The 19,530-nt window shown below is 46.0% G+C and overlaps 1 protein-coding gene across 7 annotated transcripts in view; it reads left to right on the top strand.

Annotated features, from left to right (window-relative positions):
- The window catches only part of MIB2 (MIB E3 ubiquitin protein ligase 2), a 143,108-nt gene that overhangs the window by 86,008 nt on the left and 37,570 nt on the right, over positions 1-19,530 (top strand). For 6 of the 7 annotated variants that reach the window (XR_012897327.2, XM_075906511.2, XM_075906509.2 and 3 more), the window contains 5 exons: positions 3,817-3,923; positions 8,952-9,146; positions 10,043-10,185; positions 14,056-14,163; positions 19,358-19,462. Coding sequence is in view for 6 of the 7 variants with exons in the window: in XM_075906511.2 (XP_075762626.2) it covers positions 3,817-3,923; positions 8,952-9,146; positions 10,043-10,185; positions 14,056-14,163; positions 19,358-19,462 (658 nt within the window). In the remaining variant the exon portion in view is untranslated. The remainder of the gene's footprint in view (positions 1-3,816; positions 3,924-8,951; positions 9,147-10,042; positions 10,186-14,055; positions 14,164-19,357; positions 19,463-19,530) is intronic. The other variant, XM_075906514.2, reaches the window with a different exon arrangement.

The following is a 19,530-nucleotide window of genomic DNA, read 5'->3' as shown; positions in this document are numbered from 1 at the left end:
AACTGATAAAACAGGATTTTACCTCCCTATAGGTTGCAAGGGTTAAGAGTCAGCACTTTCCTGAACAAAAAGACAATCAATTCCCCCCCCCCCCCCCCCGCAACTTTGATTTTTTTTCTTCTTCAACTTTGTGATGCAAAATCTAGTTGTGTATGAATTTGGTCAAGTAAGTAGTATCCTTATAGTTCATTGGAGAAATTGGGAGCAATTCATCAAGGGGAGAGGAGAAGGTTAAGTGTTCGTTTCAAGACTGAAATAGCTAAGGACCCTAACTCCTATACTCCAACTGTTTCTGTTTATTTTAAATGGTCACTTAAAATTGCATTGGGAGCTGTGGCAAAACTTTACTTTTACCTTTATTTAAAGAGCTGTCACCTACCGGGTGGCATACTTGCTGTGAATTTAAAAATAGATTTGAATAGGCAAAATGTAACATGGGGGAAGAGGGGGGTTTTGTATTTATAAATAAGGCTATTTGAAGACAGGCTAGAATCTTAAAAACCAAACCTGCTGAGTCTGTCGTTGGTCAACAGCCTATTAGTCCCATTGGAAATGTCAGTAGCACATCCAATACTTAACGGATGCAAAATACCTGTTGTAATGTGATCAAACTTAAAGGGAAATCATAGTAACAAATTCCATGCAATGGAATGAATTATCTTGCAGTTTGAACAAAAGTATCATCTTGCTTAGATCTAGCTTTCAACAAGAAAGGACAATTTACTCTTTATTTCTGTATTGCAGTAATGGCTAGAATTTGAATTCAGCGCCCGATTTTGCTAAAGTGCTGTACAGACATAGACATTCTCAGCACTGAAGAGTTCACAGTCTAAATAAACTAGACAGACATGGGTGGGGGGGTGAAGAAAATGTCATCATCATTATCATCTTTGTCTCAATTTCACAAGCGAGGAGGAGTGATGAGGTGAAGTGAATTGCCCAAGTCTTAATCAGAATCTGTGGCACAGCCCAAGTTGCCCATGTTACAGCTGAGTGTTTGAACTGTAACCAACTCTGTCCTCCCTCTTTCTCCTCTTGAAGGAAATGTTGCATAAGAAATACAACTTTTATCAAATGCTCTGTGTGCATGACTGACTGTAGAATGCTTCAATAAGATTAGAAAAGCTTTTAACGTAATATAACAGCACAATGCTATATTGCATTCCAGCCATGTAGTGCACAGATACACATAATATCTGCTCTCAGTTAATGTGTATCTTTTAAGGCATGAACATAATGTGATGTAATAAAATCACTGGTTGGTGTTTCTAATTAGTTGAGCTGCACAACACTGATTTATGCTCTGTCATAGCTGTCTGGTCTGCTGTGTCCTTGATGACAAAAAACGTTTGCATCTTATTTGTGTCAGGTTGCAATCTAGGTTATGAAAAGCCCACAATTAGCAGGATGTGTGTGCAAAAATCTCCTTTTTATAAACCCATTAGTATGCACAGCACATGACGGAAGATCCCTTAACAAGCCAAGGAAGACGCAAGCTTTTAGGATTTTGGTGTGATGGTAAACACCATTTCCAAGTACCAGTGTAAGGAGTTTATCTTCCTGAGTGCCAGCCTTCTGTCTCTAGGTATTAGAGGGGAATAAATAAAGCAGTGAGAGTTCATGGCAGTTTCACTCTTGTTTTCCCAACCTTAGAGCTGCACTCCATCACTGTGCAGATATGGATTGTACTTCTTTTGTACTAGCTGTGGGATAGCAGAGACAGAATCGGCAAGCTTGGAAGGGCAGAGAAGCTGCCTAAAAGTTATGGGAATTGGAAGCTCTTTTAACAGGACATCAGATCCCCTATTTACCATCATGTAGGTATCACTTTTAAATGTGAACTTTCTGTGTTTGGTTTGCTGGATTTCTTGGAAAGCTGTGTTTTGACATTTATTTCTTAGAGCATGTCTACACTTGCACTTGATCAACAAAACTTTTGTTATTCACGTGTGCTTAACGCCCCGTCCCATATGAACGACAAAAGTTTGCAGCAGCAGGTAAAAGTGGGAAGACCGCTTTCTGCCAAGAAAGCGAAGGAGGGGGTGGAAGTATTTTGTTGGCAAAAATGCCAATACACAGCGTTCACTCAAGCTGACTTTTAATAACAAGGCTGTGTTGACAAGGCCTTGTTGCTAAAAGCTGCGTAGTGTCGACTTAGAATAATGTGCAGTTGTGTTGCATTTTTGCTATTAGGTACTTTCTAGTTTTGTGCTCTGTGTAGAAGGCTTTGTTACCTGGGGGGTGTAACTAGGGCTACTCAGAAGTTCTGTGCTGTTGTGTGATTGAGCGGTGGTATCAGGTTTGTGGGAGGAACAATTACATCAGCCTCTCTTTCCCCTGCCTCCCAGCCTCCCATTCATTGATCTGTTTTGAAGGAGTCTGTCTGCTCAGTGTCTGAGCATTGTAGTTAGGATTGCTGAATTCTGGTGTTTTGTGTCTGAAACATGAATAACCTAGCATACACTCCGCTGAGAGGGTTGCCAGATGGTTTCAACAAAAATACCGGATACACTTGACATTACATCACAATCGACATTACATCTTACTTAGAAAATACCGGACATTTATATTTTCTCAATTTGTTTCCCGAACAGAAAGCTAAAATACTGGACTGTCTGGTTCAGAACCGGACACCTGGCAACCCTATCCACTGAGACTCCTCTATCTTTATAAAATGGTGTAAGACAACTTAATAATGCTCTGAGCTTTAGATCTTCCGTAGTAGCTACTCTGTGAACAGTTAAATCAAAGCGATTACTTAGTTAGGGCCAGAGTCTTCTAATCTCTTTTACCAAGAATAAGAAGTATTCCATAGGAAGTTTGTGGAGTCCTCCTAGAGTAAGGCATTATTAGACAGAAGTTAAAAATATTCAGATCTGATCCTTGATAGGCCGGTTTCCCTGCTGTGATTTGTGGATTGTAAATCCTATGGAGATTTGGGGGCGGTTGGGTGATCGTTTACTAAAACTTTGGTTTCCTCCCACCACAACCTCAAGAAGGCTGAGCATACTGCAGAAAGAGGGACATTTCCTTTTTAGCCCTCGGTTTTGTGGTGCGTTGGTGAAACTGCATTACAACTTGAGATCCACAAGATCTTCTTCAGTCAGCAGGCGGGCTTCTGAAGTCCAGAGCCCATCTTTGAGGCCTGCTATTGCCAGCCTCCTGTCCTTCCCCGTAATGTCTCTCCTCTGCAAACCTCCCTTATTTTACTCCTCTTAACACATCCCCCTCTTTGCTCTGTGGGCACTTGGCCCTGATCCTGCAGTCTGATCCATGTGGGCGGGCCCGCACACCAGCATAGAATCTCACCAAACATACAGGTAGTCTTCAGTTGTTTGTATTTCTGTTGTCTCCATTATCTTACATGCACCTCATAGTCTTAATGTAGTTATCTTCACAGCACTCTCCTTTTTACTGATGGGGAAACTGAGGCATGGAGCATCTAAGTAGCATGCCCAAGATGTCACAAAGGCAGTGGCAGAGTAGGGAATCCAACCTAGGTCTTCTGATTCATGAGCTAGTGCCCTAACTACTTGGACCATCCTTCTGCAGTAATTTGAGCAGTGCACATGTGTAAGGGTCTTCCCAGGGAGATCAGCCTGCAGGACCAGGGCCTTTGCATGTAGGTTATATCCTTTTCCCCCAAACCTTTTGTCCATTTTGCCTGTTTGGACTCTAAGCTCTCCAAAGCAGGGACCATACCTTGCTGTGGGGTTGTACAATACGTAGAGCATTGGGGCCCCAATCTTAAAACCGATCCTACCACAATGCCAATAATAATAGACCCATTTCTCTTCTCTGGCTTTTGTCTTTCAGAGTCACAGTGAGTCCGCGGCAGAACTTGGCTCGTATCACGTTAAAAGGCACTTTCCAGGGGGCCAAAGTTGTCCGTGGCCCAGACTGGGAGTGGGGTAATCAGGATGGTAAGGATTCATTTCCCCCTCCCCCGGTTACAAAATCTACTGCAAAAGCAATGTATTGATGCCAAGCTGCTAACTACAAATGGACCTGACAGCAGGAAAGCCACTGGAGCAGTTCAGATGCTGCTGATTTTATTTTTTAATGAATCGCTCTAATGTCGTGTGTGTCTGCTTGTATTTAGAGACATTTCAGTGGCCCCACTGTCGTCTCTGAGGCTGTGTCCAGACTCCATGCCTCCGTCGACGGAGGCATGTAGATTAGCCAGATCGGAAGAGGGAAATGAAGCCGCGATTAAAATAATCGCGGCTTCATTTAAATTTAAATGGCTGCCCCGATCTGCCGATCAGCTGTTTGTCGGCAGATCGGGAGAGTCTGGACGCGATGCCCCGACAAAGAAGCCTTTCTTCATCGACACAGGTAAGCCTCGTGAAACCAGGTTTACCTGTGTCGATGAAGAAAGGCTTCTTTGTCGGGGCATCGCGTCCAGACTCTCCCGATCTGCCGACAAACAGCTGATCGGCAGATCGGGGCAGCCATTTAAATTTAAATGAAGCCGCGATTATTTTAATCGCGGCTTCATTTCCCTCTTCCGATCTGGCTAATCTACATGCCTCCGTCGACGGAGGCATGGAGTCTGGACACAGCCTGAGTGACACTCCAGCATTTATTCACTCTTGCCTCGGAAGGCAGGACAAGCAGCAATGGGTTCAAACTTCAGCAGAGCAGATTATGGTTCTGTTTGTACCAGCTGAGCACCTGGCCCTCCCGTTTCAATTTCCTGGAACCACAACAATTATATATTTTGCTGTTCAGGGCAGGTTAAAAGTGTAAATAAACATGATAAATCTTCACACGTTTCAGAGGGGTAGCCAAGTAACTCTGTGACAGGAAAAACTTAAAGAACAATGAATAGTCTAGTAGCACCTTAAAGACTAGCAAAACAAGTAGACGGCATCATGTGCTTTCGTGGGCACAACCCACTTCCTTAGATGACTGGAGTATTAGAAGTCCAGATCCAAGAATAAATAAGGGAAGGGGAGGGGAAAGAGAGACAAGGAGAGGAGGGGGAAAAAAATCTTGTAAACCCTTCAGAGGACACGAGAGAGCCGGGTTAATTAATCTCATAGCCCCATGTGTCTTATTAGGGCAATAGCAGCCAAGTGTGAAATTTCTGAATGTAACAATCTCACTTTTTAATTTTGCTTTGTGGCTTTTTTTCTCCACCTCCTGCCTCCCACTGCCTGACATGCCCTAAGGAAATCAGCATTGACTGCTACAGAATTTGCTGATGAACCAAAGGCCTCTTGAGCTGGACTGAGCTCTTCCAACCTGATCTAGGCTTTGGCCGCTGTGTTGGCTGTTCGGCATGCTGACCCTTTTATTGACTGTATTTCTTTCTACCTCCATCTGAGCCTAAACGCCCCGAAATGAAATCGGGACAGCTGCTTCCTCCCTGCTGTACCATGAAGGATCTGAAAACAGATGGCAGCAGGGGAAGGCGGGCTGGTGATTTTCTTTTTCCTAGATCCCTGCTGACATTAAGAAATGCGTTATGTGATTTGTCACTTGTCGCTACATTCACGTGGACAGTTGTTTGGGGTCTGGGGCACTTGCTGGGTTTTGTGTGTCTCTAAGTGTCAAGCACACCTGTGGCGCTGTGTTCATGAATAACAAACAATACTATTGGGGCTATGTCTAGACTACATCTCTCGTTCGAAAGAAGGATGTAAATTAGGCAGATTAAAATTGCAAATGAAGCCGGGATTTGAATTTCCCATGCTTCATTTGCATAATGGTGCCCATGCAATGCTTCCAAAAAAGGGCTTTTCAAAAGTAAAACTGCTATCTAGATGCGATTCTTTCAGAGGGGAAAAAAAAACCCTTTTTCGAAAGAACCGGTAAACCTCTTTTTTTTTTTTCAGGCATTAAGGTTCTTTAGAAACGGGGGGAGGTTTCGAAAGAACCTCGTCTAGACAGCGGTTTCACTTTCGAAATACCCGTTTTTGAAAGAACCTGTGGCCACCATTATGCAAATGAAGTGCGGGAAATTCAAATCCTGGCTTCATTTGCAATTTGGGGGAGCTTGTGCACATGCTTCAACCTCCATACTTATAGGGAAAAGGACCATGAAACCAAGCTTGCTGCTGTTTCCTTGTCTCATGAATGATGAGAGAGCAAGAGAATGGGGTAGAAGTGGGTTGGGGGGTGCTGTGTGTGTTAACAGTTTAATCCTTTTTATGAGAGAGTGAGGTCTAGCACTTGAGAACATTAAGAGATTTGTTTTATACAACTTTGGGTGTAAACATGGAGGATTTCTTTGCACAACTCTCCCATTAAGGAATACTGTATTCCAATAACAGCTCACCTTTTTCATATAAAAACAGAATGAGTAACAAAGCCGCATGGCGCACAAGATTACTCCTTTTTGGCTACACTGAAGCAAATTCAGCTCCTTACCATGGAAGTTTAAATATTTTGCATTCATTTATCATTTATCAAGGCAGAATTGACTCTTAGGCCATTTTATTTTACACACAACATAGCCTGGCAAAGACTTGGTAAATATAACATGCCCTGTTATCCAAATTAGGCAGAGACTTATGTCCAGAAATCTCCTTGTGACATCTCATCTTCTTGAGAAGTTTTTAGTCCAACTTAATGAGGCCGACGTCCTTGGCGTCCTGGTGGCTCGTGTTCAGCCCAGACTTTCGGATCAGGCCATGGCGGTTCAAATACACGTGGCAGGAGCGTGAGCCCTGGACGAACTTCCTGGGGTGGCTGCCATAGTGCTGCTGGTGACCCAGCCTGTTGCTAGCTGACCACTGTGTGGCGCTTTTGCACCATGCCTGTCTACCAGTCAGGGAAGGTGCCTTTTTTTAAAGGGTCCTCTTGGAGAGTGTGGCTTTTGTCCATCCATGCTTGTGAGTGGAAGGGTTGACCAGCATTCACACAGCCTTCTGTAATGACTCTCTTGGAGCCAGCAGAGACTCAGTGTTCCCCAGTTTAAAATAACTGCACTCACACAGTGCTCTTTGCAGCATGAAATGAGATTGCAAAGCCTCAAGATGGAAAAACATAACGGCACCAGGATACTTATAAATTCTCCTGATTTTTTTTCCCTCTTCCTCTCCCCCAAAAGAAGGGATAGGTGATGATGGGGGGGTGTGGGGGGGAATGGGACATGAGCAAAGAGTTTGTGCTTGTGCTGGTTTTGTAGAGTGGGACTAGAGTAGGGATGTTAAATGTCAGTTAATTGAATAGTCGAGTAACCTCATGATTCTTATCAGTTAGTTGACTATTCTATAGTCTCCGGCCTCACCCCCAAGAAGACCCCTGCCACTCTGTGCTGCTCCCGCTGTATCAGAGGCAGCAGTGTGGGGTGCCAGGCAGGAGCTGGTCCGTGAAGGGAGCCAGTTTAAAAAACAGCTCCCTTTGTGGACTGGCTGTGTGTTGCCCTGTGGTGCTGCCTCTGATAAAGAGGCAGCAGTGTGGGGTGGCCGCAGCCTCTGTCTAGAGGGTGGTCTGAACTCCCAGACCTGACATGAGCCGGAACTGAGATGGGCTGCCTGCCCACCCAGCTCCTAATACTCTTTAAATGCAGACTCAGAGTGGGGGTAGGTCCCGGACCCATTGCAAGCCAGGACTGAGCCAGGCTGCTGGCCAGTCTGCTAAAAAATTTACTGGCAAGTGTGGGGAGGGGGGAGAGAATGCATTTAGTCTATAGCATTAACGCATAAACTTTTGCTTATTGGTTAATTGATTACACTTTTACATCCCTAGACTTGAGTCTCCCAGAAAGAGCCAGTGTTGTCTTCAAGTCGTCATTGTCAAGTCCAAGTCAAGTCTCAAGTCACTACAGTTCAAATTTCAAGTCGAGTCTCGGGTCCCTAAAGTCACTTTCGAGTCAAGTCTTAATTTTAAAAATGTCAAGTCACTTTTGTACAAGCCATCAATATCGGCGTTTTCTGATAATTTTTTCACCAAGTCGATTTAACAAAATTAGCAGGTCTCAAGTTGAGTCTCAAGTCACAAACAGTGAACCCGAGTCGAGTCTCAAATCGAGTCACCTAGGCGACTTAAGTCGGACTTGAGTTCAGGTCATGGGACTCGAGTCAACAACTCTGGAAAGAGCCCTATAGAAATCCTACCCAATCCCTCACGTGCAGAAAGCTCCTTGTCACCCTCTCTCCCTCCATCCCAGCTGGTGGCTTTGTGCCCGCTGCTCTGTGGTATTATTTTATTGGAGAACTGACAAGTGCATTCATTTGCCCCCCCCTCGCCCCCATTTTATTTATTTATTCAATGTTTAAATGCCATTGAAATTTTTTTGGTTTTGTTTTAAAAGGCTAAACCCCAAAGCTTTAGTCATTTGGAATCCTTTAAAAATGTGCCACGGTGCACTCTTTGTATAATGTAGAAGTCTTGGTCCCCAGGTCCAGGCTAAATTCTAGCCTAGCTAATTACATCCTCCTGACATAAATCCCTCGACAGATTCAGGACTAAACACAAAACCCGTTCTTGAGATGAGCTTTAACAACCCAATACTAATCTCCAGTCCATTCTTGCTGGGCTAAGATAAGAGGTTCTTGTAATTACTTCTCAAGGAAGGTGCTCACATGCCATGGTGAGGGAGGTTTAGATTGTTTTTCATCTTCCTACCTGACCTGAACTACTGAATAGGGAGAGATGTGGTCTGAATATGGCCCTGTGAGCTAGAAACATCCAATTATTGCTGCAAAATTGAGTCCCTTTGTAGCTAAAGTAGATCACCGAAGCTCTTTTTTGGCCTGTTTCCTTATCTACAAAATAGAGGTAATATTAGCTGTTGCCCTTCACAGGAAATCAATTAACTAACATCTCTAGAGGACCATAGGAATGCTAAACGTTTTTAGTCAGTGTTGCTCTGGTGTTACACAGTTGTCGTCTTCCATCCCATCACCAGACAAGGAACACGTCAGTACCAGGCAAATGTCTGTGTATTAAAACTCCATGGGAGTGTACCTTAGTGTTTATTTCTCTTTTTAAATCAGGTGGGGAAGGTAAAACCGGGAGAGTGGTGGATATTCGTGGCTGGGACGTGGAGACCGGCCGCAGCGTGGCCAGTGTCACATGGTCTGACGGCACCACAAACGTTTATAGAGTGGGGCACAAGGGAAAGGTGGACTTGAAATGCGTCGTGGAAGCATCTGGTGGCTTTTACTACAAAGAGCATCTCCCAAGACTAGGTACGTGGCAGGTTGGTGTTAGAGTTCGTGTCATAACACACGGTTGTTGTCAAACATTCCTGAGCACATCTCCCTAGAGCACATCTGGATTTGGCAGAGAAGACTGAATAGCTGGAGGCATAAAGTTTCCATGTAACACGTGCCATTTAAACAAGAACGGGGGAAGGAGGGTGTCAAAAAGCTGGAGTTGAATCAGGTAGCCTGGTCTTCCAGCTGAGTTCCCTGTAAGCTGCACAGTCACACAGCTGCCTATTTTGCATCACTCAGGTACTCTGTGAAGCCACAAAGACAGGGATCTGTGGTAGCCAGGAGAAGGCGCGCGCGTGCGCGCGCGCACACACACACAGATTTTTCCTCCACGGCCCATTGAAATGTATTTAATCCAGGCATTCAGGGCCCGATCGTGCTCCCCTTGAAGTCAATGGAAGGAGGGACACTGGCTTTGCTGGGGTAGGATCAGGCCGGCATAGGCTGTGGTCAAGGAATAGAAAGGCTGGGTGGGGAGCACGTTGGCAGAAAACATGAGTGCAACCCTCCATACAAGATCTGCTCTTCCCTATGGAGGGAGCAAGTCAACAAGGAGCTGGTGTCCGTCAAAGAGTGGATGGGGGAGAGGTTAATTTGGTGTCACCAGGAGGGCATCTTTCAAATAGATTCCTTTCCATAGGGGACCGAAATGCCTTTGCAAGACTTGCCCTCTTGTGACTGGTAAGGATTGTCCGGTTAGGGCCAAAGTAATCCCAGAGGCTGCTAACCCATTGTGTGCATGTCCCCGCCCGCCCGAGGAAAGTGAGCAGGACTTTTGGCCATGTGAGGGGTCGTTCCTTGGGATGTTAGAAAGCAGCAGCAAAGACATCTGTTTTACTCTGTGTGGGGGGTGTTGTTCTTGTGTTCAGGAAAACCTGCTGAACTGCAGAGGAAAGAGAGCACAGAGAGGCACCCCTTCCAGCATGGGGACAAAGTGAAATGCCTGCTGGACATTGACATCTTACGAGAGATGCAAGAGGGACATGGTGGCTGGAACCCTAAAATGGCTGAGGTACGGCTGTTTCTGCTCACTGCTGCCTTTAGAGAAATAACTGGTCACTTTGGTCAAGAAATTGCCAGAAACTGTGTGTGTGCGTAAAACCTATTGTCTTCTGTTCTAAATATATAGGGTGGCACACTCAGATTCTTTAGTGCCAGAACACTGGAGTCGGATGCTTATTTTTAGGTGTATGTAAATCGGCATTGCAAGATATTTACCAAATCTAGACCTGCAGATGCTAAGAGCTGGGTCCAAAGTCTGGAAGTCCATGCAAAAACTCCTGTTGATTTTCAGTGAGATTTAGGTCAGATCCTGGAGGTTTGGGCTCCATTCCCTTTGCAGCTTTGTTGTAATGTGACTTAGTGCTAATACCATTCCACATGGCCCTCCATGTGAAGAAGCATCACTATCTGTGGCTAAAATTCCCCTGTCCATAAGTGCCTCCTGGAGCTTAGCTGGTTTCTTTGTTTTATAGTAGCCACCAATCTGCTGTCATCCGTCGTGGTTATCACATTTGCCTAACACGCAAAAGGTCCCTGGTTCAAAGCCAGGCAGAAACACCATCTCTCCTCTTGGTGAGAGGGCTGGCTCAGTGGTTTGAGCATTGATTGGCCTGCTAAACCCAGGGTTGTGAGTTCAATCCTTGCGGAGGCCATTTAAGGATTTGGGGCAAAAATTTGTCAGGGATGGTACTTAGTCCTGCTGTGAGGGCAGGGGACTGGACTCGATGACCTTTCAAGGTCCCTTCCTGTTCTAGGAGATAGGCAATCTCCATTAATTTATCTGTTATGTTCTGAAGATGTTCAGACAGTAGATCCAGGGCTGTAGATGGAAATAAGGCCTGTTGGTAGAACACTTAGAGTAATTTAAGAGACCATTTCTCCAGAGTGGAAGCAACAGGAAATATCCAACACTGTGGGAAATGTTGTTGTTGTCAGTGGAATGGAGCAGTCATTTAAAAATAGCTTTTACATGTCTGATCTTGCAAACCCTTAACTCTCACTAACAATTCCTTTCTCACCTGAGGAGATTCAAAGTCACTGGAATTAACTGTGCAAAAACTATTCACGTGATCATGGAGTTACAGGACTGGATCACTGGCCAAAATATTCAAACCTGCATGCTTAAACTACCCATCTGAATTGAAGTCACGTTCTTCCAAGGTGCAGAGTACCTCTATTTCCCATTGACTTGGATGGGCTCTGGAGCTGATGAGCACTTCTGAAAAAATTCTGGGGGACTCGTAACCTGGGACCAACATAGCTACGGCACCACAGACCTTCAAGTCAATGACAGTCTTCTTGCTGAGTTCAGTGAAGGCTGGATGGGTCTAAATGTGGGTTTGGGTGCCCAATATAAGCTGCCCTGAGTCACAGAGCTGAAAGATCATTCATCTGTAAGCGCTAATATTCAACCCTAAGGCCCAGACACACAACATAGAATCCTAGGACTGGAAGGTCATCTGGTCCAGTCCCCTGCATTCATGGCAGGATTAAGTCATCTAGACCAGTGGTTCCCAACCTCCGGGAGCCCACTGCTGGGCCATGGCTGTAGGGCCGCTGAGAGAGGCATGTCCTGCCCCACTTCTCAGCCAACCAGCGCTGGGCAAGGGTGGGGTCTCTCCGGCCGCGGAAGAGTGCTTCCCTGCGTAGTGGGAGGGCCGTGTGTAGCCGCTCCATGCTTCCCGCTCGCTGCACGGGGAAGCTCTCTTCTATGGCTGGAGGAGACCCCGCCCCTGCCCAGTGCTGGTTGGATGATAGGCGGGGCAGGACACACCTCTGCCAACAGCCGCAGTGGGAGGGGAGGTGCTGGACAGTGTACCCCAGCCCCCAGAGCTGCCATGATGCAGGCATCAGCTCAGGATGAGGGGAAGAGGGAAATGCAGGCCCCGGGGGCTCCAGGGGCAGGGCTAGTGCTGGGGGGCTCTGGAAGCTGAGCTAGTAGTGGGGGGGAACCTGTGGGGGCAGGGCTGGCACTGGGGGGCTCTGAGGATGGGGCTAACATTGGGGGCTGGCACTGGGGGAGGATTTGGGGGGGTTGGGTGCAGTGGGACTCTGGAAATAGGAGGCTGGTACTGGGAGGTCTGATGGGGGGGCTCTAAGGGTCGGGGGCTGGCACTGAGACGTTTGGGATGAGGGGCTGGCACTGGAGGGCTCTGAGGGCAGAAGGCTGGCTCTGGAGGGGTTGGGTGCAGGGGACACTGAGGTCAGTAGCTGGCGCTGGGGAATAGTGGAGGGGTGGGGAGCTCTAGGGGTTAGGGCTGGCTCTGGGGGCTGGACTTTTGGCGGACCCGTAGCAGTTTATTTTCATATTCATCATTTGCATAATAAATATGCAAATGCAATATAACTGGTCCTCCAAAAGTTTGCGAATGGGTTTGCTGGTCCCCAGTATCGAAAAGGTTGGGAATCACTGACCATCCCTGACAGGTGCTTGTCTAACCTGCTCTCAAAAATCTCCAGTGTTGGACATCCCAAGACTGCTAAATTAATTAATTGGAGAGAGCCATCTTTTCCCTACCCCCACAAATCTGTTCACTTGGATATGTTGCTGAGGGCCCCGCAAATACGCAATAGTCATCCTTCAGTAAATTTGCCATCTGACCACAAAGAAAATAATGCAGGTGTCTGAGCAATGTCACTGTCCGGTAGGACATATGCTCTGGTGACCATAACACATTTGCGGTATCCTCTACTGCATAAACAAAATGGACTTGGAGTCCTGCCTGTGGGGACTCTGCATCCAAACACCTGTTATAAAACAGAATAAAAGTGCCTCTCTAGAGGGGAGGGCTGAGACTCAGGCTGCGTGCGTACGCACTCACAGTGCTATCTACTCAGCCAGAGTCAGAGACACCCAGGAAATACAAGCCTGCTGCAAACCGAGGCAGTTCCAGTCCAGTTTGAGTCTGGAACAATATTTTGTTGGCTTAAAAAATTACAGAAAAATGGCTACCTTGAAATCACACGTCCGGCTAAATATATTTTTTTTCTAATGAGCATCCTCCGATGACAATCCAAACCATCTGCATCAGCCAATACCATGCCACTCGACAAGCTCTGTTGTTTAGCAAACAGTATCTTAATTTGTACAGGGCCTGCACATTGGTGTCCTCATCTCCTACGTACTACAAATAATACAAATAATAATAAATCAGCTAACCAGCAAGTGGCAGATCTTGCCTGGTGTAAATGATGCTAATTCCATCAATGGAGCCTTGTCAGTTTTTTGCCAGCTGAGGTTCTGCACCTGAAAAGGGTAGGCAGGACTGAGCTAGCCTCATGGCTACTTCTTCATTGTTTCTTTAAACCTTCCCATGTTTGATTTCTTCTATCGTTGTTATGCAGGGAGACAGTGGGACTTTTAACTGGGGAATTACAAACCCACCTTAGTTGCTCTGGTTTTCTTTAGTACATTTTGCAAAACTGTCAGCTGTCTCATTAATGCTTTAAACCACAGATCCTGCAGCACTGTATTAAATGGTGATTTGTAAAGATGGAAAAAGATCTCCCTGGTAGGGCCGGAGATGAACACCCCTGTTCTGCCCCTCTCCCTTCCAAATCATGCGCTCTCAGCTATTAAATGGCTGCACTACGTTGTACTCGCTGCTGTTCTTCCCTGGCTGTGAGGATGGTGGTGGTCTCTGCCCTGTACCTGAAGTGTTTTCGTTATCTCCATCAAAAAGTAAACCCCACTTTTCCAGTTAAAGGAGCTTTGTAAAAAAGGATTTTTCCATCTTTCATGGAGCAGCAGTGGAACACCATGAGCTTGTGAATTGGGATGGAGAGCTAATTGTAGGTAGATTTCCATTCCCTTGAGAGCCTGCTTGCCCCTCCCTAAAGCAATGGACATTGTTTCTTTCTCCTCTTTTCATATTTAAAGTTCATTGGCCAGACAGGGACCGTGCACAGAATCACTGACCGAGGGGATGTCAGAGTCCAGTTCAACAGTGAAACCCGCTGGACTTTCCACCCGGGAGCTCTGACTAAGGTGAGTGCTGATGTGTAAAAGTGGGACAGTGGCTGTGGTGCCCTAGGATGTGACCTAATTAGTCTTGGATGAGTGCCAAAGAAAATGCTGCTAGACTCGAGCTGGGGGAGAAGGTGGGGGACAGGTTTAATTTCTATCCAGCCATCACAGCTAAGAATAAATGTTGCAGTGAGCTGTCCAATGGGCTTGTCATGGTCATGCAACCTGGGGACTAAGGAGTTAACTGTACCTAACCAGGTAGTGGTCAGCCAATGGAACTGCAGGTAGGAATTTCAAACTGGGACAAAGGAATTTTTGGTTTTCCCTCCTTTGTCTCAGAGGCAGTTTCTCTCCAGATACTGATGGGGACAGACAACAGGTCTCTCTCCAAGAAAAGACTCTGCACTATCTGTAAATAGGGTAAAGTTTAGATAAATCCATTAGGTTTTATTGTTTTATGGTTTGGGACTGTGGATCTGTGCATTTAAAAATGGGTTTTCCTTTGCTGGCTATCCCTCATGACCATGGCAGGGTTAAATCCTTGATTTCTAGGGTCTAGATTAGAAGCTCTTGAGAGAGTCTGCCAAGAAGAGATTGGAGTTCAAAAGGAGGGGAAACTGGTAATCAGAAGAGTGAGATTTTTAATGCCCAAGTCCTACGGGGGGATGCTAACGTGCACAAGGAAGGCATAGTTAATGTTGGGCGGCTCTCTTCTCCTTTGCAATTCAGCTCTTCAAACCACCTGCACAGATTTCTTCAACAAAAATGGTTGTGGGTAAAAGGCAAAAGTAATGTGGGGTTTGCATTTGCCTAAATAATTTGGATGTTGTGAATAACTAAAGTGAAAAGTTGTTGACAGATTAAGTCTCATAATAACTAGAGCTTGCTCCTATAGACGCTAATGGGTGCCAAATGTCTTCTGACATCAGTTGTCCATTATCAGGCCTTTGATGGATTGAAACTGAGAGTATATCTACACTATAGAGTTTTTTTGGAAAAACTCTAATTATGTCCACACTGCAATCACATTCTTCCAAAAGTAAAATGAAAAAAGAGGGTTTTTTCCAACATTGGTAATCCTCATTCTACGAGGAAGAAGCCCTTTTTCCAAAAGAGCCCTTTCAGAAAAAGGCATCTATGGACGGGGAAGAGGGAGTTCTTTCGAAAGAAGAGGAAAAAGGGAAAAAGCACAGGTGCCCTGGTGACCACTCCATCCATAGTAATCACAGCTTAAATGTGAGATAGCGTCCAGTCAGTGTGGGTGCTGTCTTTCAAAAAAGCAGATCGCTTTTTCGATGCGTTTTGGCAGTGTGGATGCCAAAATCCAGATCTCTTCTGGAAAAGCTTCTTCCAAAAGAAGCCTGCAGTTTAGACAGAGCCTTAGTGTGCGACATGGAAGTGAAATCCTCTGCTCATCACCTCTGGCAAGCACCTTCTCTTTCTTTCTTCCGATTTGTCCTTAAAAAAGCAGGTGGGGAATTGGGTCTGCGTATGGTGGGGTATATTTTGTTCAGTTCTGGGGTGTTTTATTTTAAAGGCCTAGAAGGGTTTTGGTCTGGTTTTGTTCCTGCTTGTGTCAGATCTTAAATTCAGTCAAATCTCTTTTGCCCTTGGATGACTCTGGCAACTGGGTAATCAATGAAATGATGCGGAAGAGTGAAAGCTGAGCAATTGTAAGGGCAAAGGGAATTCTAAGTTAGAATATTTCGAGCCGTGGATGGGGGGGTGCTGTTGTTGGTTTGTAGTTTTTATATTTAACTACAATACCAGTTAACTTTGTAGGGACAGTGGCGGCCATCTATACAGGCGACCTAGGCGGTTGCCTAGGACACCAAGAAAAATGGCCATTGAGGGCTTTGGAGGCGGGTGCGCCGATCGCACGTCTTGCCTAGGGCGCCAGTTGCCGGCAGCACATCTAGGGCCACTCCTGTGTAGGGAAAGAGTCTCATCTCCCAGCCCTTATAGTTAAGGAATATTCACAATAAAAGATACTCGGAGACAACCAGCAGCACCAGGGAAGACCAAATATGACATGCCTGATAGTTATTAGGTTAAAAAAAATCAAGGAGGAAAGAAATTAGCCCACATTTTAAGAAATCCTTTGTAGCTCTCTTTTTAAATTCTACCTCTTCCCATGATCCATCCACCCATTTTCTCATCAGGAATTTTTCCCTCCCTTGCTAACCTCTGCTGTGTTTTGTTTTGGTCTTATTTGGGATCAGTGACTGATGGATTTAATCCTGTTGCATAACTCCTGGCTCTTTGAGTGGCCCCATTGATATCCCTGGGGCTTGTAGGTCAAGGAAGGGCCCATTGCTTGTCAGAGTTTCAGAATCTGCCCATTAGCCTGTCGGGTTTTGAGGCCAGTGGATATTCGTTACCGATATATGTAAAGTGCAGACATACGGGGCTCTCTGGGTTTGACTTATTTCTTATAATGAGATCTGGGGCCCTGATTCAGGAAGCCGATTAATCACACACTCACAGGCTTTCCTGAACCGAAGGTTTGCATGAGCAGTGCAAAAGAATTCCCTGCCGACGTCAGTTCTCTCTTCAAAATTGTACTTGCTTCCGCTGCACTGATGCCCCTTCCGGTGTCACTTTCTCTGAGCCTTTTGGGGCAGAGTTTTACTGGCCTACATGTTTGCCCAGGAGTGAGTTTGAGTCACGTGCCTGTGGATCCACACAAATCACATTTTACATATGCATGCGAGCTTGCACCACGCTGCTTCTGCAACCCCAATGAAGAAACAGAAACACCACTATGTGGTTGATCCATCCAGCAGCTCCTAATCAATGTCTGGGATGATATGCTTGTGTGTGCCCTGGGTACCACTTTGTTATCTTTCCTGGGCCGCACCATTGCCTATGCAGCTGTCATGACACGCTGGCTTTTCCTTTCCCACAATTTATCCCCTGGTGTGAATAAATCAAAAACAGCAGCTTTATTTATGGGACAGGAGAAATGCAAAGTACTCCACTTAGAAAGGAACCATCAGATTCACTCATACAGAATGGGAGGCGACTGTCTAGGAAGGGGTACTGCAGAAAGGAATCTAGGGGTCATAGTGGACCACAAGCTAAATTTGAATCATAGTATGACACTGTTGCAAAAAAAGCAAACATGATTCTGGGATGCATAAACAGGTGTGTTGTGAGAAAGACACAAGAAGTCATTCTTCCACTCTACTCTGCGCTGGTTAGGCCTCAGTTGGAGTATTGTGTCCAGTTCTGGGCACCACATTTCAAGAATAGGATTGCCAAGTGTCCGGTTTTGAACCAGACAGTCCAGTAATTGAGCTTTCTGTTCGGGAAACAAAATGAGAAAATATAAATGTCCGGTATATTCTAAATAAGATGTAATGTAGATCGTGATGTAATGTCAAGTGTGTCTGGTATTTTTGTTGAAACCATCTGGCAACCCAAAGATGTGGAGAAATTGGAGAGGGTTCAGAGAAGAGGAACAAAAATGATTAAAAGTCTAAAGAACATGAGCTATGAGGGAAGACTGAAAGAATTGGGCTTGTTTAGTTTAGAAAAGGGAAGACTGAGAGGGACACGATCGCAGTCTTCAAGTACCTAGAAGGGTGGTATTAGGAGGAGGGAGAAAAATTGTTCTCCTTGATCTCTGATAATAGGACAAGAAGCAATGGGCTTACACTGCAGCAAGGGAGGTTTAGGTTGGACATTAGGAAAAACTTTCTGCCTGTCAAGGTGATTAAGCACTGGAATGAATTGCTGAGGGAGGTTGTGGAATCTCCATCACTGGAGATATTTAAGAGCAGGTTAGACAAACACCTGTCAGGGATGATCTTAGATGGTGCTTGGTCCTGCCGTAAGGGCAGGGGACTGGACTTGATGATGTCTCCAGGTCCTTTCCAGTTCTAGTGTTCTGTGATTTCTGTGAAAGGGGCACTTGCCCCCCTAAAGTGCAGGTCTGTTCCTAGGGGTGCTGCAGTTATTTAAGTCCGTGTACATCCCACGGAACACTCTGCTTGTCAGGAATCCAAGGGCCCTACGTGGATCTGAGTAGCGGGCGAGGTGGCTTGAAACAGACAGGTCCCCCGATCACTGTTAGGGAAGCTGTCCTGCTTTTTTCCTTTTAATTAAAAGTGAATCCCTGGCCAGACACATGCACAGCCCAGGAAAGGTGAAGAGCCTTGCCCTCCATGAACAGTGTGGCCAGGGGCGGATATAGGGCAGGGCGAACGGGGCGGCCGCCCCGGGCCCCGCGCTTAAAAAAGCCCCGCGCATGCGCCGTGTCAAAGGGGGGGCCCCGCGCAGTTACGCTGCCCGGGGCCCCGCAAAACAGTCATCTGCCCCGAGTGTGGCCACATCGGGGCACCTGCTTCCCAGCACTTGTCTGAACGCCACCCCGGCATGTTAACCTCTCGCTCATCTTCGCCAGTTCCTTCTGGCTGTCGTCATCCGCTGCTTCTTGCTTCCCCGCACGTTCGCTGTGCCCTTGTGTCTAGCCCAGGCAGCTGATCTTAGCTCTTCCAGCAATAATTCCTGGCCCTTATCAAGTGCCTGCCATCCTCCAAGCACTTGACAAACTATAACTAACCTTTTCTTTGCTCTCTTGGCTTCGCATGTTTTCTTGCCACATTCTTTGGTCACCTCTGGTTTCCTTCCCCATCTCGGCCTGAACTCTGGCAGATACAAGTCTCGTTTGTCCACCTCCTTCCGTCTTTTATAAAGTTGGGGATGCCAGCCTTTCCTACAGCGAGCTGCTGCTTGGCACGTGGGTGGATTTAAAAATAAACTGGGTTATGTGGGTAATGGACATAGAGGGGCAAACTGCTCCCTTCCCATAAAGCAGGAGCGCTAGCCAAGGAAGGAAATGGATTGTCGCTATTAGTAGAAACAGCAAACAGAGAGAACTATATTACTGAACCCTGGGCGCTGCATCAGGCCTGGAAAAGGGGCCGACCTGGGGAATTCCCCGTGCAATCCCAACTGATATTCATACACACACAATCATTCATGAGTGGCTGCAAAAGTGAATTGTGCTGCCCTCAAACCATTTGCTCTGCTTAAACCTGCCCATGGCTTTTTTTTTTAATAACAAAGGTTAGTAGTGCTCAATGGAATTGTTTTGTCATGGGTTGTGGGGGGGGAGGTTGCTTTTTTTTTTTCCTGTTGCTTTGGGGGGGAGGGCGTTTTTTGTTTTTGTTTCATCCCCTAAAAGCATATGACTTTCTTTTTCTTTTAGCTCAACACCTTTTGGGTTGATGATGTTGTCCGTGTGATAGATGATATGGAAACAGTGAAGCGATTCCAAGCTGGTCACGGGGAGTGGACAGATGAAATGGCACCTGTGAGTGCATTCCAGTTCTGAGACAATCCAGTAACTTGCAACTTCTAATCCAGGGGTGGGCAAACTAT

This window comes from Pelodiscus sinensis, chromosome 24 (genome assembly GCF_052426305.1).
Source record: "Pelodiscus sinensis isolate ZL-2025 chromosome 24, ASM5242630v1, whole genome shotgun sequence".
Classification (NCBI taxonomy): Eukaryota; Metazoa; Chordata; order Testudines; family Trionychidae; genus Pelodiscus; species Pelodiscus sinensis.
This window is presented reverse-complemented; position numbering and strand designations above follow the sequence as displayed.